Genomic DNA, 27,109 nt, shown 5'->3' with positions numbered 1-27,109 from the left:
ACAGTCATAATCTTGTCACACCTTTGTTGCCCTTCTCTAGGAACAGGATGGATCCCGCTAAAGATCACCTGAGCCTCAATTTCCTTAAGCGTCTTCCCCAGCCTAGCATAGTCTCCCTTAATACTTTCCAGCGAGAATCTAGCCGTATCATTTGTTCCCACATGAAGGATAATTAGGGGATTCTTTCCCGCTCCCTTTAGGATCCTTTTCAACCTCAGGTCTACATCCCGTATCTTAGCACCCGGAAGTCAGCACACCCTTCTATTCTCTGGATCAGCTCTAGTTACAGGCCTGTCTATTCTTCTCAATAAAGAGTCCCCGATCACATAGACCTGCCTTTTCCTGGTGACAGTGCTATTCTCCAGTCTCTCCCCATTCCCTCTGGCTGCAAGTTCTTTCCATTCCTATTTTCCCTTATATTCTTCTTCAACCCATCCTTTATCTTTCTGGGGCTCATATTTGGTGTAGTCTCCCTTGACTCTTCCGCTTTTCCTATAGGACTAGCCTCTCTTATCTTCTTGCTTGCCCTTCCACCTTCAACAAGTACCTGCTGAGCCCCTTCTTCATTTTCCAACTCTGCAAACCTGTTCGTAAGCTCTATTTCTCCTTCACTAGCCCGTCTTTTTCTCTGCCTGGTTCTTTGAGTCACATATTTCCACTGACCACTTTCCTCACCCAGTCTCCCCTAAGAATTCCCCTGCCCTGCTTCCATCTGTGAGTCTGAGCTTTTCCCTTCAGATACGTCATATTTTTGCTCTATCATCTGCCCAAACCCCTTCCTAAACTCAACGAGACTTTCCACCTGCAGCTCCAAAGCTCGGATCTTTTCCTCCAACAGCTCTGTCAGATGGCATTTCATGGAGAAAAAACTCTTACCAGGTCCCCTCTCCAGGATCATGTACATACCACAGCTTCCACATCCAGTCATCTTCAATGTGTCTTCCACCACATGAGTCACTCCCACAGCTGCCTCCATATCTGTCATCGCCTTCCCACATAAGTCCTATTAATCTGGGAAATCCAAGCCACACAAAAAGACCACCCCCCCCCACAGCAAAACAAACCCCAAACAGGCACCGCAACACAAACTCCCCTTTCAAACTCCCACTCAAACTCCCCTATTTAGAGCTCTGTTTGCTAGCTCCTGTGCCGCTGTAGCTGTCTGCACCACTTAAGCTTCTCTTTGACTGAAGGATTAGAAAATATGTCCTGTACTGAAAGACTCAATGAACCTATTTAGCATAACAATCTCATTGCTTTTCACTGACCCCTCACCAATTTGCCAATATCCTTCTTGAATTGTGGATACCAGAACAGGACACAATATTCCACTAACAACCACAGCAGAGACAAATTCGGAGGTAAAAGAATCTCTCTATGCCTAATTGAGAGTCCCATGTTTATGCCTCTCAGAATCACATTAGCTCTTTTGACCACTATGTTCAACTGTTCAACTGCTTTTCCACCACAATCCCCAAATCTTGTTCACAGACACTGCTTCCTAGGATAGAGCGCCATCTTATCTGTACGGCCTATGTTCTTTCTTCCTAGATGTAGAATCATAGAATATCAGGGTTGGAAGAGATCTCTGGAGGTCATCTAGTCCAACCCCCTGCTCAAAGCAGGACCAATTCCCAACTAAATCATTCTGTCAAGCTGGGCCTTAAAACCTCTAAGGTCAAGATTCCACCACTACCCTAGGGAACCCATTCCAGTGCTTCACCACCCTCCTAGTGAAATAGATTTTCCTAATATTCAAGTTAGACCTCCTCCAATTTGTATAGGTCACTCTGGACCCTATCCCTAGATTCCATCCTTTCTACCTCTCCCCCCAGCTTAGTGTCATCCGCGAACTTGCTGAGGGTGAAATCCAGCTCATCATCCACATCATTAATGACGATGTTGAACAAAACTAGTCGCAGGACTGACCCCTGGACCACTCCGCTTGATGCCGGCTGCCAACTAGACATGGAGCCATTGATCACTGCCCATTGAGCCTGATGATCTAGCCAGCTTTCTATCCACTTTATATGTATACCTTTATAGTTAGCTGTATTAAATGTCCATATTACTTGGCTGTGCCGAGTTACCAAGGAATGAAGATGGTTCTGGATCACTGATCTCTCTTCATAATCATTACCATCCCCTTCCATTTCTGTATCCTCTGCAAACTTTATTCGTGATTTTTTGTTTTCCTCTAGGTCATTGATAAAAATACGAAGAACTGGTGCGTGTGGGACCCCATTAATAACACACCTGCTCAGTGATGATTCCCCTTTGCAATTACTTTTTGGGACCTATCAGGTAGCCAGCTTTTAAGCCGTTTAACATCACCAATGTCAATGTCATCACGTGGCCACCAATATTGGACAAGTTGCACTTACTGCAACAAAATACTTGCCACCGTGAAACACCAAACTCACGCCTTTCACCTGAGCTAGAGTTCAACAAGCTGGATTGCCAGCTGCGTACAGAGGGGTCCCTTAGTCCCCTGGATCTATAGTGAGGAAGGGTGTTTGATGGAGAAGTGGAGGTGTAAGTTAGGTGGGGTGACACTGAGGGCTGATAAGTGGCTGGATGCCTTAACTACACATTTTCAGAAATTTTTAACACTATTCTCTAAAATTTGTGTTAAAGAAAGTATCCTATTGTTTCTGAGGTGTTAGCTTCTGGGCCCTGGCCTCCACTGAAACACACTTTCAATCGACAGGTTCACAGTAGCAGCCGGGTTATTCTGTATTCGCAAAAAGAAAAGCAGTACTTGTGGCCCCTTACAGACTAACAAATTTATTAGAGCTTAAGCTTTCGTGAGCGACAGCTCACTTCATCGAAATGCATCCGATGAAGTGAGCTGTAGCTCACGAAAGCTTATTCTCTAATAAATTTGTTAGTCTCTAAGCTGCCACAAGTACTGCTTTACACTTTCAACTGCAACTCTTTCCTTATCTGGCTTCTGTTTGTTTGCAAATAACAGTAATGTAAATGGTAGAGAGCAGGCACTGCCCATGCACCAATATCAGAATTCAGGCCCCAACTGCCCTTTCCATCCACAATTCAGTGAATTCAAAAAAATAATTCTACTTGACAGTATCCCTTCAAGTCCTCATTAAAAAAACCACAAATATTCCTCAAATAGGCGTGCTCCAGAGGCTTTTTTAAGTAATGGCTAATGAGATAAAGCATGCGTGGTCAAACATCTGCATAGCAGTCATGGTACATGACTGAGCAGCATGCTACTATGTCACAAACAACACTGGTTGTATTATTATATTTAAGGAATATAATTTTCCTGCTATACACTTCAAATACTGTAATAGGAAAATGATATTTTTTTTCATGCCCGTGTTGATTTATGGCATAAATCAAACCCCTCTACTCAGTGATCTATACTCATTTGAAATAAACAATCTTTTAAGTAATCCGAGTTCTTAAGTACCTGCTAACTGTGTTATATTATTTTAAAAAATGTTCTTTTGTTATAAGAAATTGCATCAGTCCAGGAAACTCTGACAATCAGAACTTTTATCTACATATTGCATGCATCAAGGACAGCACATGGCCACTGTACCCAGGTCATAGTCAGAAATCTTTTCCCATGAAAGAGACAGGCTCTTCCATTGCTTATATCACTAAAAACATCCACTGACTTCAATGGACATTTTGTCTCTTAATAAGGGATGCAGGCTTGAGTCCTAAGGAACATGTCCAGGCAGAGACCCTGTGTTAAACCAGGAAAAGGTGTAAAAATATCTCCACACTTAATTTACACACATGTTTAATTTTATCCACTGTGAATGGTATAATTGAAGTCAATGGGCCTATGTGTAGTGCAAAAAGTTAACCACATGTCTTTGCAGGACTGAAGCATTTGCTTACGTCTGGTTGACTTCCATGGAATGTATTCATAAACTTAAAATTAAGCCCTGTGATTAACAGCTTCGCTGAATCAGGACCTTAAGTTGGTCACAATGCAGAAGATGGAGAGCTTTTTTCTTGAATTGGGTCCCCATTGGTCTGTTTCAGAGTTAGTCAATTATTTTTTGCCAAGGTCCAAATTTCTTGTTTAAAGTATAGTCAAGGTCCAAATTCCAGAGAAAATAATAAAAAAATTAACAATAATTATAATCATAATAATAATAATGATAAGTAAATAAAAATATTTCAGGGTCCATTCAAAAGCATCTGGCGGGTCGGATTTGGCTCGTGGTCCACCTGTTGACCACTCTGGTCATATTTTGGTTTTTATAGTACTTTTTTTCACATTGATGGCTTCACTGTAATAATACAACAAAACATCAACACATTCAGCTCTATTGTCATGCGTAATCCGAGTGCTGTAAGTGAAGAGTACTAAATGGATATAAAGACAGCAAAATAAACACATACAATGTTTAGGGTGTGCTTGTTGGCAGAAGCAAGAGATCTAGAATACATTTAGGCAGGGGATTTTCCAGGGGTCCAGCGCTGGCCTAACTCTGAGTTCAATTGAGGCAATGGTAAAATTCCCACTAGCCTAGCTCTGCTTCTGTTGGAGCAAAGTTAGGCCGATGGATTTTGAAAATCTCCTCCTAGGGGAGCAGGTGTTGCCACAGACATCCCCAAAGGGATCATCAGTGTATGTGCAACATGCCCAGTCATTTTATGGTGTCATCAGCCCGGTGGAGAGCCGGCAGACAACCCTTGAAGTCAGTCAGTGGCATTCGACGGTGATATGCTACAGTCTGAAACTGAATGCAGGATGAAATGCCTTCTCTCGCCCTTTGACTGTTGCAAGAGGAAGCCACACCCTGATCTCTTAGCCAGAGGGAACATCATCTTAACAGCAGTGCTTTGCAGACCCTTGGAGGATGAGCCGAGTGTAACAACAGAAAGTGGAGGAGATGTCTGAATCTTCAAAAAAGTATGGAATCGGACTAAACAAAAGCCAGCCAGCATTATGTGTCTGCTATCAGTGGCTGCAGAAATAACCCTCCTGTTCCAAACACACAGAGAACGATGAATACCCAAAGGAACATCCTGTCTATCACCATAGCCACGTATTTCCAGTCATCCTCCACCTGCAATGCAGAAAAAAAAGGATTAACCACATTAAACATACTATACATGTCATGGGTTCATTTGATCCCCTGCTAGAAATAATTATATTGAGTAAGGGAGTTGTGAGAGTCGGGAAGAAGAATACACATGAGCTATGAAATTTACAAAAGTGACTAATGCTTGCCTCAATTTTTGGATGTTCAAAGGGGCCTGATTTCCTGAGAGTGAATACTCAGCCCTTCAATGTGCCTAAAGTTGGGCACTCAAAAATCACAAATGACTTTTGAAAAACCTTGGACACAACTGCAAACCCTTGGCTAAGTTTGTTGCATCAGCTGCAAACAACAGAACCACGGTAGATGATAGCCGTAGGATTAGATTCAGGTATACCCATGTAAATCCAGATTAACTGATGAATTGGAGAGCAGAATTTGACTCTAAGACTTTAAGGCAGGGAAAAAATATGGGCTATAAGAATCAATCTCATTAGTTCACGGTTAGGATAAAAACCAAAAAGCTCAAAAACCTACAAAAGGAAAGAGAAAAAATGTTGCAACAAATAAGAAAATAGAGGAAATTAGTCAAACCCTGCTCTCAGTTACACTGTTGGAAATCCAGTGAAGCAAATGGAGTTTGTTCCTCCAGATTTCTACTGGTGTAACGGAAGAATTTGGCCGAACAGCTTATTCAAGAGACTGTTCACATCTGCGGCCTAATTCACCACTGTGATATTCCGCAATTGTCCTGGTCAAACTCCACCAATGTCAGTCCAAAATGGGGAATCAGACCTGTAATATATAGCAAAGTTCTTAAATGATTGAGCCAAGCATGTGCTCAAGTGCTTTTCTTAATTGGGGCCTAAGTGCTTTCAGGACAATCAATGGACTACAAACCAAACAGGATGCTATTGTCCATTAAAATCTTAAACCGTCTTAAGCCTTAAACCGTCGCCATCTATTATTAGCAAAACCATCAAATTAAAAGTGAAAACAAAGCACCAGCAGCACGTATGTCAGGCCTAAGACTGGCACGGTGAATATATTTGGCCTCTGCCCTGTGCTTATGATATTTCTGGCCAGCATATCAGCAGGATCTACTGGCATTCACATGAGAGAGGCTGTTTCTGCAAGATTTCTAGCTCCATTTTGCTGACTCAGCAAGTTCAGAAAGTAAATATAAAACATAGAGAAGCTGTATCCAAACAAAACTGACCCACCTAGGCCTTCTGAGGCTCGTTTTCACTGGTACTTAGCCCTGGAATATTATTTTTTTTGTGGCTAACTCTGAGCTGACATTGTCCCTTTTATGTCTCCTTCCCTTTTCAGCAGCCTTCTCAGTTTTATATGCAGGGTTGTGGTAGCCGGGTCCGTCCCAGGATTGCAGAGAGACAAGGCGGGTGATGCAATATCTTTCAGTGGACCAAGATCAGTTCGGGGAGAGACAAGCTTTCAAGTTACCCAGAGCTCTTCTTCAGACTTGGCAAACTAACTCTGAATGTTGCTGCTAAATGCAAGGTGGACCAGCTGGACCTCCTCATGATAAGCAATGTGCTCCACCTTGCTTTTAGCTGTGAGGTTCCCTTCCCAGCCCGGAAGAAGAGATAAGTGTAAGCTAAGATGCTTGTCTCTCTCACGAAAACTAGTTGGCCCAATACACTACAGTATCTCAACTACCTCGTTTCTTATATTTACGGCACTTTTGCTACTTCCAAAGCTTGCTGCTGTGCTCTGTGTGAATGCAAATACAGCCACTTTTACAGCCTCAATTTCTGTAACACTTTGTCCACATTTCAAAGTGCTGCTGTTCTTTTGACACCGGTTTTTGACACCTTCCAGCCTTCTCTCCTTGCTGGGCCTAAGCAGCAAGAGTTGTTCTGATGCGTACGAAGGATTAAGTCAAAGCTTGCCAAAGAATGCCCCCCATTTGAACAGAAGCAAAAGTCCTCGGAATGCAAAGCTGCTGTCATCTTGAGTTAGCTGAAATGCACCAGTGAACCTGCCCTACCATAGTCCACAAGCACTGGTTACAGAGTTTGGTAATGCAATGTTACACTCTGGAGGGAAAGACATGCATTCTATGCCCTTTCAAAGGGTGGCAAAGCCCCGATCCAGCGTTCACTTCCTCAGGCTCCAGGCCACACTCTGGCCTAGTGTGCCAGAATTCCTGGGGGTCCTGCTGCAGAGTGACAATCCAGGGCCAGAGTCGTACCTCACATGGGACAGCGATGGTCCCAGCCCCACACCACGGCCATGACCCTTCTTGAGCTGGCAGCAGCTTTCAGAGCTGAGCTGTCTGGTACAGCTCACACCCCTGAGAACTATCATTTCAGGCTGCCTGCAGACTCAGTCAGGCATCAGTGACAATAGGTCATATTGCCAGGTTTTTCTTGGCATCCATCAAGGCTTGAAACCATTTTTTTAAATGACAGTTGGGACTCCGAGCTCATGTGACTCCAGGAGCCTTAGGTATGTCCGGTTGTGCCTCTTCCTTGATCTAGCCCTGCTCAAAAGCCCCTACCCTTTCGGGGATCCAGCTCCTTCAGACCCACAATCTGGCCTCTGCTCACCTTCTCTGCCAGCGCTGGCGGTCAGACGGCCAGCTGGTATAAACCAACGAAGCTGAATTAAGTTCAGTGGAGCTGCCCTTATTTACACCTGCTGAGGATCCTGCCCTTGAGTTCCTAGAATTCTAAACTGCCCTCAGAGCCTCACATCCTACGACATCTGTCTCAGTTGGGATAAAAATTCATTATTCTGCACAAGCAAACTCATTAGTCGAACACCGAGGCTTGTTTTTAAAACCCTTCTTATTTTTGGCTACTTAATCCCTCCACCTCGAAGCCTGCTAAGAATCCCAGGCAGAGGGAGGCGGGGCTTAGCACTCAGCCCTCGGCTTGGCCTCTGGTGAGCAGCCACCTAGCGTGAGGGCTTTTGTGAATCCTATTCCATTCTAAGGCGCTTGCTTCTCCCTATTCGTTGCATACGGAGCTTAGGCACATAACCCATGCTTTGTTTATCCCAGTGATCATCTAAGGGCCTAAACGTGACGCTCAGCATCACTACACCTACACTTCTTGGTGACTCGACCCCTAAGTGACTTGCCCGAAGACACACAGGACGTCTGTCGCAGAAGAACAAACTGAATCCAGATTCTGCACCTTAATTGCCAACCCTCCTCTCAGCATTTTTTTAAGACTGAGCCTCTTGTGAGCGGGGGGGAGGAAGGAAGCATTAGAACCCATTATAACTGCTGTGAGAAAGGAGCATTCAAGAAAGAAAAGCCCCTTTAACTCCCAGCAGAGGAGTCCTGAGTCTGCTACACAAGATTAGGGCATCAGTTAAAGCTTACCGGGAAAGACACAGGCCCCAAATGTAGACTGAGGCGATACTGCGCTGGGATTCTAGGGAAGAAGAAGCGCTTCTACAAATAAATGGGAAGGAAGAGAGGTGCTAGTAACGGATGTGGGGGGCGAAGTCTATGATACCTTAACTAAAGAGAAAGGATTGGACAGCCATGAAGAAACTGAGACCTCTGCAGCCACAATTTTCAAACAGCCATTAGTGATTTTGGTACCTCAGTTTTTGGGATCCCAATTTGAAACCCCTTAAAGGGGCCTTATTTTCAGAAAGTGACCAGCACCCACCCTCTGAAAATCAGGCCCCTTTTAAGGCGTTTCAAGTTGGGCCCCCAAAAATGGAGGCTCCCAAAATCACTTTCCACCGAGGAAAATTTAGGCCTGTGAAAGTGCTGGTAAGGTACTACTTGGGAAATCTGAACCTATGTACACGGGTGGCTCCAGATGATGGGTCCATTCTAGGAGTGAAGTCTGTAAACATAGAGACAACTGCAGAACCCTGAACAGTAAGCAGCAACACTAAAAAACCACTCCAAACAAATCTGGTAACTTTTTGGAAAGGTACAGAACAGCACCGGTGACTTCAGTGGGACATCTCATGCACGCAACCGCTCCCTGCCAGGAGTGGAAGATTCACAATGCAGTGCAGGTTCACAGGCAGTGCGAATAACTCTCTTACCTCTTTAGTTTCATTTTGTCTCCTCATATTTTCAGCGATGAACTGAACACTGCTGATTACCTCGCTGACTTCAGCAGAGTACTCGACGTGCTCCGTCCCCCATTCAATTGGCTGAGGGCTCAATCTTCTTTTGTCGGTAGCAAGTTCGTTCACCTTGTCACAGTGGTAGCATCTCTGCTCCTTGTATAATTTAACATCTCCATATTGCTTAATTTTGCCAGATTTAGTGGCAAGCCATTTTTTACTCTTTTTAGAGCTGGCTTCCTTCTGTTGGTCTAGAGGTCTCGTCATCATCAGGACTTTGGGGAGAAGCTTGAGAAAGACGCCTTTTACCCAATTGGGCATGTTATGTGTGGTTGGAGTCCTGTAATGGATGTTCAGCACAAACACTGTGATGACAATTGATAGGGTCACAAATATCATAGTGAAGAGCAGGTATTCGCCAACCAGTGGAATTACAAGAGAGGTTGATGGGATTATCTCTGTGATCACCAACAAGAATACAGTCAGAGAAAGTAGTACTGAGATGCAGAGGGTAACCTTCTCCCCACAGTCAGATGGAAGGTAAAAGACTAACAGAGTTAGGAATGAAATGAAGAGACAGGGAATGATCAGATTAATGGTGTAAAACATGGGTAGCCTTCGTATATAAAAGGAGTATGTTATATCTGTATAGATCTCTTCACAACAATTATATTTTATATCGTGTTTATAGCCAGAAGCATCAACTATTTCCCATTCACTGTTTTCCCAAAGATCATTCATATCCACTTTGGATCCAATAATCAGGAGGTCAATTTTGGCTTTATCATATGTCCAAGAGCCAAACTTCAGTGAACAATTCTGGTGATCAAAGGGGAAAAATGTGATATCCATAGGACAGGAGCTTTTAAAAATAGCAGGTGGAGTCCAAGTGATCACCCCATCATATTTAAGAAGAGCTTTGGTCTTGCTTTCGACTTGAAAATCCCCAACAGCACTAGAAATACAAACGACAATATAAACAATACGAACATGGAAGTGAAACAGCATCTTATATAAAACGGTGACCTTTGAAAGATGGCAAACATAAAAAGCATTATACTTGTTATACAAGACGATATCAGGTTTCCAAATTTTATCCGCTGGCACCCGGACAAATTCAATTCCACCATATTCCATTGGATCCCATCGCAATTTATAGTCATTCCAAATCTAAAGGAAGGAAAAATAATTATTTTAAGCCTAGTGTTTTCAACTCGGGCTTAATGATTTTCCTGGAAAAGGTGCAGTGCATCCCTAGGGAAGCTAAGGCCCAGCACTTTGAGAGCTTTGGGACGCAATGCAGCCTCTTAAGTTAATTAACTTAACAGTCGTGTGTACAGTACACAAGAGTACTGCTCATGTTTACGCCATCCTCACTTGCATCGGGTTGACGTTCCAACTCCTGTGGATCATTGCTGTGGCCTGTCTTCGGGCTTGCTGCTTCTCCATAGCCAGCAGCCACGTTGATCTATGCAAGTCTTGTGTGGAGGTCCTTCTGTCATACTGGCAGGAGACACGGGGCCTGCTGTCCTTATGATTACAGTATTGCCTAGAGACCCAACCAAGGTCAGGGTTGTACATACACATACAGAACAGTCCCTGTCTTGGAGGATTTACAGTCTATATAGACAAGGCAGACAAAGCAAGGAAGGGGAAACAAAGGTACAGAGAGGGGAAGTAATCTATCCAAAGTCACCCACCACGTCAATGGCTGAGCAAAGAATAGAACCCAGGTCTATCGAGTTCCAGACTAGTGCCTTTCACTGGAGCACACCACCTTCCCGTGGAGCTCACGGCCATTCCTTTAGTCCTACTTAGCGGTGGAGAGCGCATTGTCTGGGCCACACAAAGAGTGCCATTAAACGGAATGGCTAAGCTTTTCAAACAACCTAAAGGAGTTAGGAACCCAAACGCTACTGAATTTAAATGGGAGTTGGGCACCTTAACTTCTCTTCTGAAATATCACAGTCCCTCTGTACAGACACACACACACAGGAGAGATAAGCAATGTTTCTACCCTCCTAGGAAAGCATACAAGTAAACGTTACATCCTGACTTCTTTCAGTGTAACAAATATCTCTCTTGGTGGCCACAGTTCTTTTTGTTGGAAAAAAGGGCAAAGAGGCAGCAGGAACCTACGCAGGCAGTGCAAAAGTGGGTTTACAAAGGAAGGAACGTGTATGCTGTTGAGCAACATCACAATCTTTACCTGTTTGCATAATTGAGAGCACAAGCTAATATCTCTCTGAATGTTTGGAAAAATCTGAGAAAATACGGTTGCTCTGTGAAGCACCCAAAATTATTGGCTTCTGGATTAATCGGGCATTTAAATTGCTCTTAGGAAATTATTCATCTCTCTATGCAGATCTGCTTATTTAATTGTCCCCACTGTGCTAGGCCAAGCCCAATGACATGAAATGTAGCAGATGAAATGCACGGTAACACACTTGGTGGAAAATAATACACAATAGAAAGGTGTATTTTTAATTTTAATAATTTTAAATATTATGGTACTTTAGTTATAAAACATTTCAAATGTGCCCTTGGTTAGACTGAATTCTCTTGCTCTGTGGGCTAGTCTACACTACAAAGTTAGGTAGTTAAAATGTCATGCTCCATGCAATGTAATTAAGATAATCTAAGCCTCAGCGTAAACATTGCTACGTCGACGAACGAATTCCGCCAGTACTGCAGCGGCAGTGTTGCTGCTGCAACCTTTCCAAAGTAGACCTAGCATGTATCTCTGAAGACACTATTACAAAAGAAATGTTTATTCTTTAGATCGAATTCATGCCAACACACACATTCAAAGCCCAGGAATGATGCAAAACACATACTGATGCACAATTCTGACACTTACATGCCGCAGCCACAGGTTGGTTTCCATAATCTGATTGACTTCATCCTAGAGATAAATAAATATGTGTAAACTTTTAAATCCCACAAATCAATCCTGAGACAGTTACAGGTTAGTCCAATACAGACTGAAAACAAAACACGTATAGGTCTTGATCCAGTAAAGTACTGAAGTACATGCCTAAATTTAAACACACAAGTGGTCCCATTGTAGTCAGGAGGACTATTCAGACAGAAAGTTACACTGGTGTTTAAGTGCTTTGCTGGCCTGAAGGTTTAATGTGCTCTGTCTACACAATACAATATACAATGCAATGTCAACATTAAGGAAAACTGCACCAGTATAACTACATCGATGCAGTCATGCCAATGAAACTCTGTAACGCAAACGTACTCAGTCTAGTACTGAATATAATGGGTATTGGATTGGGGCCCTAGAGAGAGAGAGAGATATTGCAGAGGCTTGGGAACATGTGTTAATTGCAAATAGCAGCCTATCTGTGAGACGCTTAGGCTCTTTCTACACTACAGCTGCTACAGTGGCACAACTACGGAGCGGCCGCTATGCCAGGTAGGAGTACAGTATAGTGGCTTCCTGCATTGACAGAAGGGATTTTTCCCATCGGTGTTCACCTCTCCAAGAAAGGAATGAGATGAATGGATGAGAGAATTCTTCACTGGTCGACCTAACTACAGCACTCAGGGTGTAACATTTTTTATTGACCTAAGTTTTAGGTGTAGACCAAGCCTTACTTTGGGTGGGTAATAAAAGTTAAGTATTAAGTACATCTTGAGCCATTAATTCAAGAAACTTCTGATCATCTGAGCCTTGAATATTACAGAACTGTCTATACAACGTGCATTAGAAAATGGTTAAGTCTTCACACACAAGACGTGTAAATGGCTATTTACATGTGTGACCATTCTGATGGCACATGCAATTGTGCGTGTAAATTATGTGTATGCAATTGTGCCTCTAAACTTCTAAAATCAGCACCCATGTATCTATTAACCATTCTGTAATTAATCTTACCACATTTGCAAGCTGTGTAATTGCCACTTCAAAATGTACTGTCACAGGATCAGATACATTTTCCACCGGTCTGATGAAGTGGTTGTAATGGGAGAAAAGTTTTTGAAATAACCGTTCTTCTCGTTCACACGCCGAGCAACCTGTACTGACAAAGATTAACAGAAAGCAGTTGCTGAAGAGGCAGGAAAAAGAGAGAGAACATTTCAGGCCTGATTTTCACTGGATCCTCAACCCATCCTCCAGTTGTTAATGGAGACTTTTGGTGCACTAACACGTGAATGTACAATTTTGATAGAAGATGGCTTATTAAGCTAGCAGATAAAGGCATAGCAAGTTCCACTGGCCAGATGCTGAAGCTAGACAAATTCTGAATAGACGTAAGGTGCAATTTATTAGCAGAGAGTGTAAATAACCTTTGGAACAACTTACCTAGGGATGTGGTGGATTAACCAGTTGTGACAAACCAGGGTACAATCTAGACTAATAAGCGTCTGTGTCACCTCTGGGCTGCAACCTTGGATGCCTTACAATGCCTTGCTGAAGTAGCTTCCACCTGTGCCACTCACAGCCTTCCAGCATGCAAGCCACACCTGGAGTGTGTGTGTGTAACTGCAGCCTGCCAGCCACACGGGTTACACGCTGGTTCTCACGAGCGAGGGTTATATTGCAAGATGACCCCAACACATCCCCAGCCCTCTCCTGGAGAATACAAGTTATTTCAGTTCTGTTATTTCTTTAAAAGAATAATATGAACAAAATATGCCATACCAAACGGAATTTCCAAGACACTAGATTAGATAAACCAATAAAACATGTTTATTAACTACAAAGACAGATTTTAAGTGAGTATAAGTAATGAGGCATAAAAGTCAGAAATGGTTACAAGAAAAATAAAGATAAAATGCTTACTGATGCCTAATTTAACAAACTATATTAAATTCAAAGCAAAGTTTTCTCACCACATACTTTCAGCAGTCTTACTGAAGAAAATTCTTACGTCAGGACCCCTTCCCTCAGAGTCTAACAAAGCCTTCCTTTGTCACTTAAGGTGCCATGGAGGGCAGGAAGAGAGAAAATGGCCCCTTGGGGTGTTTGTCCCTCCTTTGTATAGTTACAGTCCCTCTCTTGAAAAACATTTTCACCTGGGCACTAGGATAGAGAGTCTACGTGGAAGGATGGTCCCTGCTGCTTTTTTTCCTCACCTGTTTGAACTTCCTTTGTTTCCCTTCCTACCTGATGACTGTTTACTGCTTAAATGCAAATTAAGCAGAGCACACATTCCTTTGTTTAGAACAGACTTGTTTGCCAACCTCAGTTTGGAACATGTGTTAATACCACACAATGGAATCTTACAACCTCACTTATAATGTTGACACTCATATTTTACCAGGATGATACTTATCAGCAAGTTATGAGTTTTCCAATGCTACCTTATGAGGTATATTTGTACAAAGATTATTACAATAGTGTGTAGGGTGTGAATGCAGGGGTGCATTCTGTCACACCATCATTTGAAGTCTTTAAATTAATATTGGATGTTTGGTACAATTAGGATTATTATTATAGCTGGTCGGAGAATGGAATTTCCTTCAGTAAGAAAGCCTGAAGTTTTGAATGTTTTTTTTTTCGTTCTTAATTGGAAGAAAAAGTTGTATTTTCATAATTTCCTGTAGCATTAAAATCCCTCAAAAATTTCAGTTCAGAACTATCAAAATTTTTAAATTTGGAACGACTGAAACATTTCATTTTGATAAGGGCAAAACATTATAGATCACATTTATTTTATATTAAACTATTTTAATATAAAGTCAAAACAAAAAGGAATGGAAAAGATAGACAAAATGAAATATTTTAACATTATTGAAACCAAGAAACTCAAAATAATCTATTTTGACTTTTTTTCCGGTTGAAAATTTTGTCAAAATCTTACAACGAAAAGTATGCCTATGAATCTTTTTGATTTTGATGAAACTGCTTTTTCCAACAGAAAAACTGTTCCATCTAGCGTTGCCAAGTTTCTAATTGCACAAATCCGAACACCACTGCCGCGCCCCTTCTCTGTGGCCCCACTCCCCGCTCTTAAATCTCCTTTAGCACATGCACAGGCAGGGCCCCACCCAGCTGCAGAAAGACAGAGACTGACATCAGCTATGGGAAGACTCAGCTTAAGGAACTTACGCCAGCACTCAGGTGCCCACCTCCCTTGGAGTGCAGATCCAAAGGTTTTGCGCCACATAGAAAGATTTGCACAGCGCAAGCTCATAAGAATTTGCTCCCTCCCTCAATGTGAAGAGACATATGCACAACTTCTTGCCCCCCGCCAGTTAGAAATTGCACAAATTGGGTTTAATAATAAACAAAACAACTTTATTAACTATAAAAGGCAGATTTTAAGTGATTATAAGAGAACAGAACACAGCAGATTACTGAGGAAATAGAACAAAACACGCAAACTAAGCTTAAGATCTTAAAGAGACTAGTTTCAAGAAAATAACAAGTCTAAAAAAGACTTTTAGTCTTTAAGGTGCCACCAGACGCCTTGTTGTTTCTGTGGATACAGACTAACATGGCCACTGATACTTGGTTTCAAGGAGTTATTTCTTACCCTAAATGTTCTTTTATGTTAGTTACAGAATTTCCATAGCTTTCAGTTCCAGGTATTTGTCTTTACAGACTAGACTCCTGTCTGATTCTGGACTCAAAACCTTTCCCCTCAGGTTAGTTCCTTTGTCTATTCAAGTATTTTCAGCAGTCTTTCTTCTTGGCTTGGCAATGGAGGAGAGTGCTGTTTGCCTGCCTCCCCAGCCTTAAATACAGTTTACATGAGGCAGGAATATTTTATTTCCCCAAACTTGATCTCCCACTCCTGTTAGTGGAAAATTACTAGAAGTCCAAGATGGTTTTTAGTACCAGGTGACAGGACCACCTGACCTAGTAGTGTCACAGCTACATCCCAGGATGACTCTTAGGAAGGAGAGAGATTAGTATATTCACTGTCTTGTTGTTTCTTCCTAACAGCCCACAAAGGCTGAGGGCCTCTTGTCTGGGAGGGTGTTCCCCAAGTTCACACCCAGTTGTAATTATTATTTACATAGTCCATATTCCTAACTTTATATACAGAAATGATACATGCCTACAAATTGAATAATTATATTCATAACATATACCTTTCAAATGATACCTTACAAGACAAATTTTGCATAAAATATATCACATTTATGCCATATACTTAATCCTATTTTATGAAGAATATGCATTAAAAGTCACAATATGCACTTACAGTATATAGTCCCTTCCTTATAGCATCTCAAAGCATGGGAGTCTTTACAGAGACTCCACAAACAATGAACAAATCCCAAAAGGTTCAGCGAGTCTGTATTGATAAGCTGTTCAAGTTCAAGATTTTTATTGATACCAATTAGTCTCAAAAACTGGGCAGGAAATATTTCTATCCCCTAGTCTTTATTTTTGAGCCCCCCCCCTTCCTAGTGAATAGCTCCAGCACCTGATTTGGTGATGTTCACAAGCTTTCCAAAGCAGCAGCTGCAAAGTGAAAATAAAATGATTTGTCAATTTTACTTCTGCCCACAGGGTTCTCACCAGCAACAGTGAAAATTGACAGACTCTGGTCAGTTTTCAGTCTGCGACAGCTTGGAGACACTGTAAACTGCACCTGAGGCACTGCGTGCCTGCAGACTCAGAAAGGCAGTACTATATCAATTACACTCAGGTCACATTTGAAAGCGTATCCTTACAACAAGATTTAATATTAGTTTTAAAATGAAAGTTTAGATTGTGTTGGCATTCACTTGCCTAGGAAAATATCCTGCTTGGGTGAATGGGTCTTTTAAGTGATTCCTATAATGTAATACCCAAACATAATATGTTTCATAATGTGTCAGAGCTTGCTCCTCACACTTAGCAAATCCAAGCTGGCAAGGCTGGATTTCACATCACCTGGGACATCAACAGCCATGGATCTATTGCAATTCTTAGAGCACTGATAACTACACAGAGAAATAAAGCACACCTCCTCCCCTCCTGTTGTAGCCAGCCTGCACTGGCCGGGCATCCATCTCAATCGACCTTGTCGTGCATTTTTTAAATGCTATTAAACTGTCACATTAGGAGCACTCCTTTCCAAAAATAGGTTGTATACCTTTTTACAAAAATATTGAAATAGTAAATAATTCAGTGGACACCAAGTCCTGGTCAGCAGGGGTTGGATTTAGGTCTGCGGAGGTGAAAATGAATACATCCAATGTACCCTTTGGATATCCAGCCAAATGCAAGCAGTAAGCACAGCACTAAACTCTAAACAGGGGAGTTTGAGTGGGAGTTTGAATTGCGGTGCTTGTTTGGGGTTTGTTTTTGCTGTGGGGGGGGGTCTTTTTTGTGTGGCCGTTGTTTCCCAGATTAATAGGACTTATGTGGAAAGCCGATGAGAGATACGGAGGCAGCTGTGGGAGTGACTCATGTGGTGGAAGACACATTGAAGTTGACTGGATGTGGAAGCTGTGGTATGTACATGATCCTGGAGAGGGGACCTGGTAAGAGTTTTTTCTGCATGAAATGCCGTCTGATTGAGCTGATGGAGGAAAAGATTCGAGGTTTGGAGATGCAAGTGGAAAGTCTCGTTGAGTTTAGGAAGGGGTTTGAGCAGATGATGGAGCAAAGATATGAGGTATCTGAAGGGAAAAGCTCAGACTCACAGATGGAAGCAGGGCAGGGAAATTCTGAGGGGAGACTGGGTGAGGAAAGTGGTCTGTGGAAGCATGTGAGTAAAAGGACCATGCAGAGGAAAAGAAGAGCTAGTGAAGGAGAACTAGAGCTTAGGAACAGGTTTGCAGAGTTGGAAAATGAAGAAGGCGCTCAGCAGGTACTTGTTGAAGGTGGAAGGGCAAGCAAGAAGATAAGAGAGGCTAGTCCTATAGGAAAAGCGGAAGAGTCAAGGGAGACTACACCAAATATGAGCCCCAGAAAGATTTAGGATGGGTTGAAGAAGATTATAAGGGAAAATAGGAATGGAAAGAACTTGCAGCCAGAGGGAATGGGGAGAGACTGGAGAATAGCACTGTCACCAGGAAAAGGCAGGTCTATGTGATCGGGGACTCTTTACTGAGAAGAATAGACAGGCCTGTAACTAGAGGTGATCCTGAGAATAGAAGGGTGTGCTGTCTTCCGGGTGCTAAGATACGGGATGTAGACCTGAGGTTGAAAAGGATCCTAAAGGGAGCGGGAAAGAATCCCCTAATTATCCTTCATGTGGGAAAAATGATACGGCTAGATTCTCGCTGGAAAGTATTAAGGGAGACTATGCTAGGCTGGGGAAGACGCTTAAGGAAATTGAGGCTCAGATGATCTTTAGTGGGATCCTTCCTGTTCCTAGAGAAGGGCAACAAAGGTGTGACAAGATTATGACAGTCAACAGATGGCTTAGGCAGTGGTGCTATAAGGAGGGCTTTGGGATGTATGGCCACTGGGAGGCATTCACGGACAGAGGACAGTTGTCTTGGGATGGACTTCATCTGAGTAGGGAAGGAAATAGACTTCTAGGATCAAGGCTAGCACAACGGATAAAGAAAGCTTTAAACTAGGAATCTGGGAGAGATGGTTGGGAGATGTCCAGGTAATCTCCACGCCAGATTTTAGCGTTGAGAGGGAAGAAGACGAAGTAAGAAAGGATACAGCCGTGGGTAGGAGAATGTATATAAGGAGCGAGGGTAGTGTGGATATAAGTTATACAGGCTGTAGAATGACTGTGCCTAATAGGGTACAAAATGTGAGCGAGGCCAAACAGCAAAAATTAAGATGTTTGTATACCAATGCGAGGAGCTTAGGTAACAAAATGGAGGAACTAGAGCTACTCGTGCAGGAAGTGAAACTAGATATTATAGGGATAACAGAAACATGGTGGAATAGTAGTCATGACTGGACTACAGGTATTGAAGGGTATGTGCTGTTTAGGAAAGACAGAAACAAATGTGGTGGAGTAGCATTGTATATCAATGCTGATGTAGAATGTAAAGAAATAAGAAGCGATGCAATGGATAAGACGGAGTCCCTCTGGGCAAAAATTACATTGGGGAAGAAAACTAGTAAAGCATCTCCTACGATAGTGCTTGGGCGTGCTATAGACCTCCGGGATCTCATTTGGATATGGATAGAGCACTTTTTAATATTTTTAATAATGTAAATACTAATGGAAACTGCGTGATCATGGGAGACTTTAATTTCCCAGATATAGACTGCAGGACCACTTCTAGTAATAATAATAGGGCTCAGATTTTCCTAGATGCGATAGATGATGGATTCCTTCATCAAGTAGTTGCTGAACCGACTAGAGGGGATGCCATTTTAGATTTAATTATGGTAAGTAGCAAGGCCCTCATAGAAGAAATGGTTGTAGGGGACAATCTTGGTTCAACTGATCATAAGCTAATTCAGTTCAAATTAAATGGAAGGATTAACAAAAATAAATCTGCAACTAGAGTTTTTGATTTCAAAAGGGCTGACTTTCAAAAATTAAGGAAATTAGTTAGGGAAGTGGATTGGACTAAAGAATTTATGGATCTAAACGTAGAGGAGGCCTTGGATTACTTTAAATCAAAGCTGGAGAAGCTATCGGAAGCCTGTATCCCAAGAAAGGGGAAAAAATTCATAGGAAGGAGTTGTAGACCAAGCTGGATGAGCAAGCATCTTAGAGAGGTGATAAAGAAGAAGCAGAAAGCATACAGGGAGTGGAAGATGGGAGGGATCAGCAAGAAAACCTGCCTTATTGAGGTCTGAACATGTAGTGATAAAGTGAGACAGGCTAAAGGTCAAGTAGAGTTGGACCTTGCAAAGGGAATTAAAACCAATAGTAAAAGGTTCTATAGCCATATAAAGAAGAAGAAAACTAAGAAAGAAGAAGTGGGGCCGCTAAACCCTGAGGATGGAGTAGAGGTTAAAGATAATCTAGGCATGGCCCAATATATAAAGAAATACTTTGCCTCAGTCTTTAATAAGGCTAAAGAGGATCTTAGGGATAATGGTAGCCTGACAAATGGGAATGAGGATTTGGAGGCAGATATTACCATATCTGAGGTAGAAGCGAAACTGATACAGCTTAATGGGAGTAAATCGGGGGGCCGAGATAATATTCATCCAAGAATATTAAAGGACTTGGCACCTGAAATAGCAAGCCCATTAGCAAGAATTTTTAATGTATCTGTAAACTCCGTAGTAAACTCCGTAGTAGTACCGAATGATTGGAGAATTGCTAATATAGTTCCTATTTTTAAGAAAGGAAAAAAAGTGATCCGGTTAACTACAGGCCACTTAGTTTGACATCTGTTGTATACAAGGTCCTGGAAAAAATTTTGAAGTAGAAAGTAGTTAAGGACTTTGAAGTCAACGGTAAATGGGAAATAATACAACATGGTTTTACAAAAGGTAGCTCGTGCCAAACGAACCTAATCTCCTTTTTTGAAAAAGTAACAGATTTTTTAGATAAAGGAAAGGCATTGGTCTAATCTACCTAGATTTCAGTATGGCATTTCATACCGTGCCACATGAGGAATTATTAGTTAAACTGGAGAAGAAGAGGATCAATAGGAACATCAAAAGGTGGATAAGGAATTGGTTAAAGGGGAGACTGCAACGGGTCCTACTGAAAGGCGAACTGTCAGGTTGGAGGGAGGTTACCAGTGGAGTTCCTCAGGGATCGGCTTTGGGACCAATCTTATTTAATCTTTTTCTTACTGACCTTGGCACAAAAAGTGGGAGTGTGCTAATAAAGTTTGCAGATGATACAAAGCTGGGTGGTATTGCCAATTCGGAGAAGGATCGGGATATTATACAGGAGGATCTGGATGACCTTGTAAACTGGAGTAATAGTAATAGGATGAAATTTAATAGTGAGAAGTGTAAGGTTATGCATTTAGGGATTAATAACAAGAGTTATAGTTTTAGTTTTAGTTATAAGTTGGGGACACATCAATTAGAAGTAACGGAAGAGGAGAAGGACCTTGGAGTATTGGTTGATCATAGGATGACTATGAGCTGCCAATGTGATATGGCTGTGAAAAAAGCTAATGCGGTTTTGGGATGCATCAGGAGAGGCATTTCCAGTAGGGATAAGGAGGTTTTAGTACAGTTATACAAGCACTGGTGAGACCTCACCTAGAATACTGTGTGCAGTTCTGGTCTCCCATGTTTAAAAACGATGAATTCAAACTGGAGCAGATACAGAGAAGGGCAACTAGGATGATCAGAGGTATGGAAAAGTTGTCTTATGAAAGGAGTCTTAAGGAGCTTGGCTTGTTTAACCTAAATAAAAGAAAGTTGAGGGGAGATATGATTGCTCTCTATAAATATATCAGAGGGATATATACAGGAGAGGGAGAGGAATTATTTCAGCTCAGCACCAATATGGATACAATAACAAATGTGTATAAATGGGTAATTTAGACTTGAAATTACATGAAGGTTTCTAAGCAACAGAGGAGTGAAGTTTTGGAATAGCTATCCAAGGGAACTAGTGGGGGCAAAATATCTATCTGGTTTTAAGATTCTACTCGATAAGTTTATGGAGGAGATGGTATGATGGGATAATGTGATTTTGGTAAGTAATTGATCTTTGAATATTCAGGGTAAATAGGCCTAATCCCCTGAGATCGGATATTAGATGGATGGGATCTGAGTTACCCAGGTAAGAATTTTCTGTAGTATCTGGACTTGTGAATCTTGCCCATATGCTCAGGGTTTAGCTGATTGTCATACATGGGGTCGGGAAGGAATTTTCCTCCAGGGCAGATTGGAGAGGCCCTGCAGGTTTTTCGCCTTCCTCTGTAGCATGGGGCATGGTTGACTGGAGGGAGGCTTCTCTGCTCCTTGAAGTTTTGAACCATGATTTGAGGACTTCAATACCTCATACATGGGCGAGGTTTTTCATAGGAGTGGTGGGTGACATTCTGTGGCCTGCGCTGTGCAGGAGGTCGAACTAGATGATCATAATGGTCCCTTCTGACCTTAGTATCTGTGAATCTAAAAGTCTCTTTAACACACATCCGCTTTAGGAGCCTATTGCTAATATTATAGGACTAGTTACTACAGCATAGTACATAGGCTACTCCGTTTCTTAGGCCTGGACTGGGAGCGATTCCATGCCGAGCTCCAGGGAACATCACGGTCTTTGGCTCTGGAGACCCTATGTCTCCTTGGCTGCAAGGCTTCTTTGGAGCCCCATTCAGAAAAGGTATTTTCAGCAGCTGCTCCCATGATGCTCTTCAAATGGTCTGTAAAAATATGAATGAGCGTGCTGCCACTTCTGTGAATCTCTGCACAAGCTGTCCTCTCTGTCCCCTCATCAAGCTCAAGCTTCTATTTCTCACAGTCAAGGCATTTCGGAGCTCTGTGCCACCAATCTCACCGCCCTCTTTTCTTATAACATCAGTCCCTCTAGTCCAGCAGCAGTGCTGGCTGTCCCATCCTTGATTCTGGTTTTCCTGAAGCTATCATCATACTCTCTGCCCGTCACATATAAACGTGGTACCTTAAAGCTTGGCAATAGGACTGGGCTCAGATACCAGGTTGATGCAGGGCAAGCGTGTAGATGTATAACGGGCCAGAATTGACAGCAAGCACTCTGGAATTGTTCTCAGCAGCTGTTGCTTGAACGGCACTGTGGGTGAGACTATTCGGGGCATTGCAAGGGGAGGGGGCAGCCAACCCCCTGACTCCATCTCCTGAACACTGAGATGGGAAACCTCCCAATCCAACCCCTCCTTGAGGGAAGGTGGCAGGAGCCACACCAGTTGGAGGATGGGGGGGGGGGTAAGAGAGAAAGAGTGTGGGTGTGTGTAGGGGGACGGGTGAGGCACCTAACTCTTGCCCCCACCCCAAGTTCCCAGGCTGGCTCGGCCTGCTGGACAACAGGGAAGAGGGAGGAAGCCAATTGTTTGGTTCAAGTTGATTTTTTTTAAAAGCAATTCACAAGACGTACTTTGGCCAGTTTGCTTTTCTGTTTGCCTCTTGTTTGGTTCAATTTGATTTTTTTTAAAAGCAATTCACAAGACGTACTTTGGCCAGTTTGCTTTTCTGTTTGCCTCGCCCATTATTTCTGAGCTCTTTGGGAGATGCAGTCTCTAGGCCCAAATCTCCAGTGCTTTTGGGATGCATCTCTTCGGTGGAGCCAAGCAGCCCTAAATCCATTGTAAGTCGGCACCGGATGACTCTCTGAGAAAAGGTCGTACAGCTGTGATCTCTGCCTAGAGGATCCTCAAGTGGTTTAGAACTGGTGTACTGCTTCCTACCACAAGGCCCTTCTTCTGGCCAATGGTATGCAGGACTGCATGTGGTCAGGTACAAGGAGGCATAGCTAAGATATTCCTGCATCTTGCTGATCCCTGTCGGCTGTAATGGCCCCTGGGAGTTGCTGACAACTGATGTAGACCAGATAAGCCTTTAGGCTTCTCTAGTTCACACTGGAGAGGATGGTTTCAGAACTGGAAAACCACAAAAGGGGCTTAAAATAACCTTTGCTTTCCCTGCCCCGCAATTTGAACCGAGTGCTGCTCAGCCAGAGAGGGGACTTGCTGCCTCAGTGGCTGTACTGCATGTAGGACTGGTGCCTCTGCGCACCACCACAATAGCGACATGAACTAAAAAGAGTAACACCAAGGGCTGAATTGCTTTGGAAATGAAGGGTGGGGCTGGGAAGCCAGCGCAGGCATGACTGCTGAAGTTCTATGCTCTCAAAGGCCCCTCAGGAGGGAGACAGTGTGGAAGAAGACTGCAGAGTAGCCCCAGGTAGAGGGTATGGCAGCAGGCTAGCCCAGAAGTGCTAAAGGCCTGTGTGACGCTTGCAGACCAGGTGCCAGCCCGTGCCAAGGCCCCAGGCCTCACTGAATGCTGACAAATACATAGCTGGGAACCAGTCTGGCTCCCTGTGCGTTATAATTATCAAAATAGGTACTAGATATTCAGTTCATAAGAATGTGTCTACACATTAGAAAAGTGCTTGTAGGATGCTGCCTGTATTAATCTCACCTATAACCACAGTATAAAGTTATACGGAGCATTTGCATTGTAATTCTCTGTAATTGTGTAACTCACCAAATAGGAAAAGCAGCACTGATTAAGGTAAAGTGCTTTTCTAGCACCCTAGATGGCCTAATGAAGGCAAATAATGTATTGTGTACAAAGACTTTGTTGATTGCTTTGCTAACTCTCTCCAGGAAGAGACACAGACGCCTGAATTCCTCACATCAGAGTTTATTGCAAGTCTCGATCACGTTTTGAAACCATACACTGAAGTCACTAGTCTATCTTTAGTCCGCTTTAAATAACATTCTTTTCCCTCTCTAATAAACCTTTATATAATTTATTGCAGGATTGGACACAGGCATTGTCTTTGGTGTGAGATATAAGGAACCAATTGATGTGGGGTAAGTTTCCCGTCTCTTGGGACTGGAAGTAACTAGAATATTTTGTGACCATTTATCACATAGTCCAGTTGGCCTGGGTGGCAAAATAGACACTCCAGTCTAAGAGGACAATCTGTGACCCATTAGAAGACTATTGTAGTACTTTGGGAGTTCACATTTGTTAGTAGGTTGGTGAAATCTAATTTCACACAGTTGGGGGTGTCTGCCCTGAGCCAGACAGTGTGGATAACTGATACAAGGAGAAAAGGTCAGAACTATAACAGGCACCAAGAGCTACGGCTGGTGTGTGAGTGTCTAGGAGCCGTGACTAAGCCAGTAAAATCTAAGCGTTACAAATCTTTTTGGAAACCTGTGAGAGACAATCTCGGTCCTTTTCTCTAAAGTCTTGTCTACACATTGGATATATACAAAAGGAATTCTCATTACTGTTATCACCAGTTCTTCTACACCAACGTTAGAACCCACTGGAGCCCTAGCTCTGGAGAGAAAGACTGGTCCAGTGGTTAGGGTACTAAATGGGTGCGGGCTGTGCTTGACTTCCTGTGTGACCTGGGCCAAGGTGTTTAGCCTCTCTGTGCCTCAGTTTCCAATCTGTGAAGTGGATATAATAGCACTGCCCTTCCTCACAGGGGTGTTGTGAGGATAAAAAGCTTGCAGAGGATGAGATCCCATTACTGTGGAAATAGGGAATATACAAGTAACTAAACTGAATAGATAGTTCAGCCCAGCCCAGTTGGACCTGCAGTTTTACCCCTGATTCGACTGTACTTACTGCCAGCAGGTTTAAATAACATGGTGGTAAAAACAGGTCACTAGAGCCTTGTCTACACTACGGCTCCCATCAGCACTGAACAGATCCTAAGAATAGCGGGAAGTGTTCTTTAAGTCAGTGAAAATGTTCCATCTTAGGAGTAGGTAACATTTCCATCTTCAACAGGTCACGCCATAGCCAGACATGTAAATGAGGTGAACAAGGACAAATATTATATGCAATATATATATATTATATTATCCTAAAGCAGCTCACCACAAGGCATTCCATTGCTCAGCTCCTAAGAAGATCTCATACACTTGTTGATTTATTTCAAGGGTGCATCTTATCCACCCAATAGATTGCAACCATTAAAGCCAGAATTTCACCCAGTAGCCCTGCAGCAAGCCCACTGAGTCACTGTTGAACTGAAGCACATCTGAATGAAAGACTCCCACACTTGATTTCAAGACTGCAACTGATAGAGAATTTACCTCATTCATTGGCAAACTGTTACCAACTTTTAAGTAGCCTCATCTAAATATTTGCGTATTACTTTCAATGAGATCTTTGCTGACTTCAGACTCCAGGTATAACTCAAACTGAGCTACACACCATGACATTGTCAAAGGAGACATATCATTTGTAGGACCATTGTTGCTACACTTTTAAAATGACATTTCTTCCTCGAGGGTGAAATAAAATCAGCCCATATTTTTATACAGATATTAGAATTTGAAATGTTGGTAAGTAGGATTTTTTCTTCCATTTATGGACAGACATTTTTAACATTCCATCTATGACCTTATATTTTGTTATGTCTAATCTGCAAATTCTAAAAAAGATGGTTCAAATCATTGATTATATATTATTTATGTTTACATAGTTATTGCACCCACTACAAACGAAATGCAATCTCTTTTTCAGCTCTCCTGTCTCTTTGGTTAGTGTCCTGTGAAACCATGCTCTATGTATTTTGCAAGTGGGAGACTGAGCTGCTCCTCAAAGACTCTCGGGACAAAACTCAATGTTTCCCCACACTATTTCATTTGCCTATAAGGAAGAGTGAGCAAAAGCGACACATGCCAGCCAGAGTGACAGAGATTAAAGAGGAGTGAGGTATGAATGAGATCAAGAAGAGCAGATTGAAATATTCTGAATAAAGTACAATATCTATTGGCTTTTTAATGGTCCTGGCCCTAGATCTAAAAGCTAAAGTAACATTTTGAAACAAGATGTTATTCAGCAGGTAAGTGTTCCGAGCTTCCCCAGTTCCAGTAGTTTCATTTATTTTCACATTTGTGTCAATGTTAAAACCCATTTTATTTGTACCATATAAAGCGATACAGTAATTCACAATAATGGAGTCCTGGTAACTATGAAGGGTGGGATTTTCCAAAGTTTCCAAGTCACTTGGGAGCACACATCCCTTTGAAACTCACTGATGGCATCTGGTCCGAGGTCATGCAAGTGCTTTTGCAAAATGCATCATCACACAAATGAAGCTAAATAAATATTTAGTGAGAAACCTCTAACTTTCATAAATTTTAATACAAAACATTCAGAGAACCCTTCATCTTTAGCCCTTGTTAATTAAGCAGTGGCTTAACACTAAATCACTTTATATCCTTTTTTCCATGATAGTCTAGAGGTATTTTCTCATTGAATCAAACCAGAATGAAATGTTTTAATTAAAAACATTCTTAAAATTTGGTTTGATAAACAATCACGTTTAGTATACTGGACTTTTACACAACAAGGTTATTTTAAATTAAACAATTGGTTAAAACTTTCAATCAAGCTGAATCCAGGAAAATAGGAGCAGGAAACTAAATAAATTTCTCAGAGACAAGATAAAAAGAAACCTACCTTTAATCAAGGACATGAACACATATGCCCACAGACAGAAGCTGGAGTAAAGAAATCCTAGACTCTTCTCCGAAAG

The 27,109-nt window shown here is 42.3% G+C and overlaps 1 protein-coding gene across 2 annotated transcripts in view; it reads right to left on the bottom strand.

Annotated features, from left to right (window-relative positions):
• Nucleotides 1-3,268: 3,268 nt before the first annotated feature.
• CHRNA6 (cholinergic receptor nicotinic alpha 6 subunit) overlaps nucleotides 3,269-27,109 on the bottom strand; it is an 84,409-nt gene continuing 60,568 nt past the window's right edge. Inside the window, exons 2-6 of one of the 2 annotated variants that reach the window (XM_043514864.1) lie at nucleotides 12,985-13,124; nucleotides 11,956-12,000; nucleotides 10,156-10,265; nucleotides 9,072-10,050; nucleotides 3,269-5,057 (exon numbers count right to left, since the gene is read on the bottom strand). In XM_043514864.1, the coding sequence (XP_043370799.1) occupies nucleotides 4,935-5,057; nucleotides 9,072-10,050; nucleotides 10,156-10,265; nucleotides 11,956-11,982 (1,239 nt within the window). In that variant the 5' untranslated portion in view covers nucleotides 11,983-12,000; nucleotides 12,985-13,124 and the 3' untranslated portion in view covers nucleotides 3,269-4,934. Of the gene's footprint in view, nucleotides 5,058-9,071; nucleotides 10,051-10,155; nucleotides 10,266-11,143; nucleotides 11,275-11,955; nucleotides 12,001-12,984; nucleotides 13,125-27,109 lie in introns of those variants that run through there. The other variant, XM_043514865.1, reaches the window with a different exon arrangement.

This window comes from Dermochelys coriacea, chromosome 5 (genome assembly GCF_009764565.3).
Source record: "Dermochelys coriacea isolate rDerCor1 chromosome 5, rDerCor1.pri.v4, whole genome shotgun sequence".
NCBI classification, from domain to species: domain Eukaryota; kingdom Metazoa; phylum Chordata; order Testudines; family Dermochelyidae; genus Dermochelys; species Dermochelys coriacea.
The sequence above is the reverse complement of the archived record's forward strand: the minus strand, read 5'-3'. Positions and strand labels throughout refer to the sequence as shown.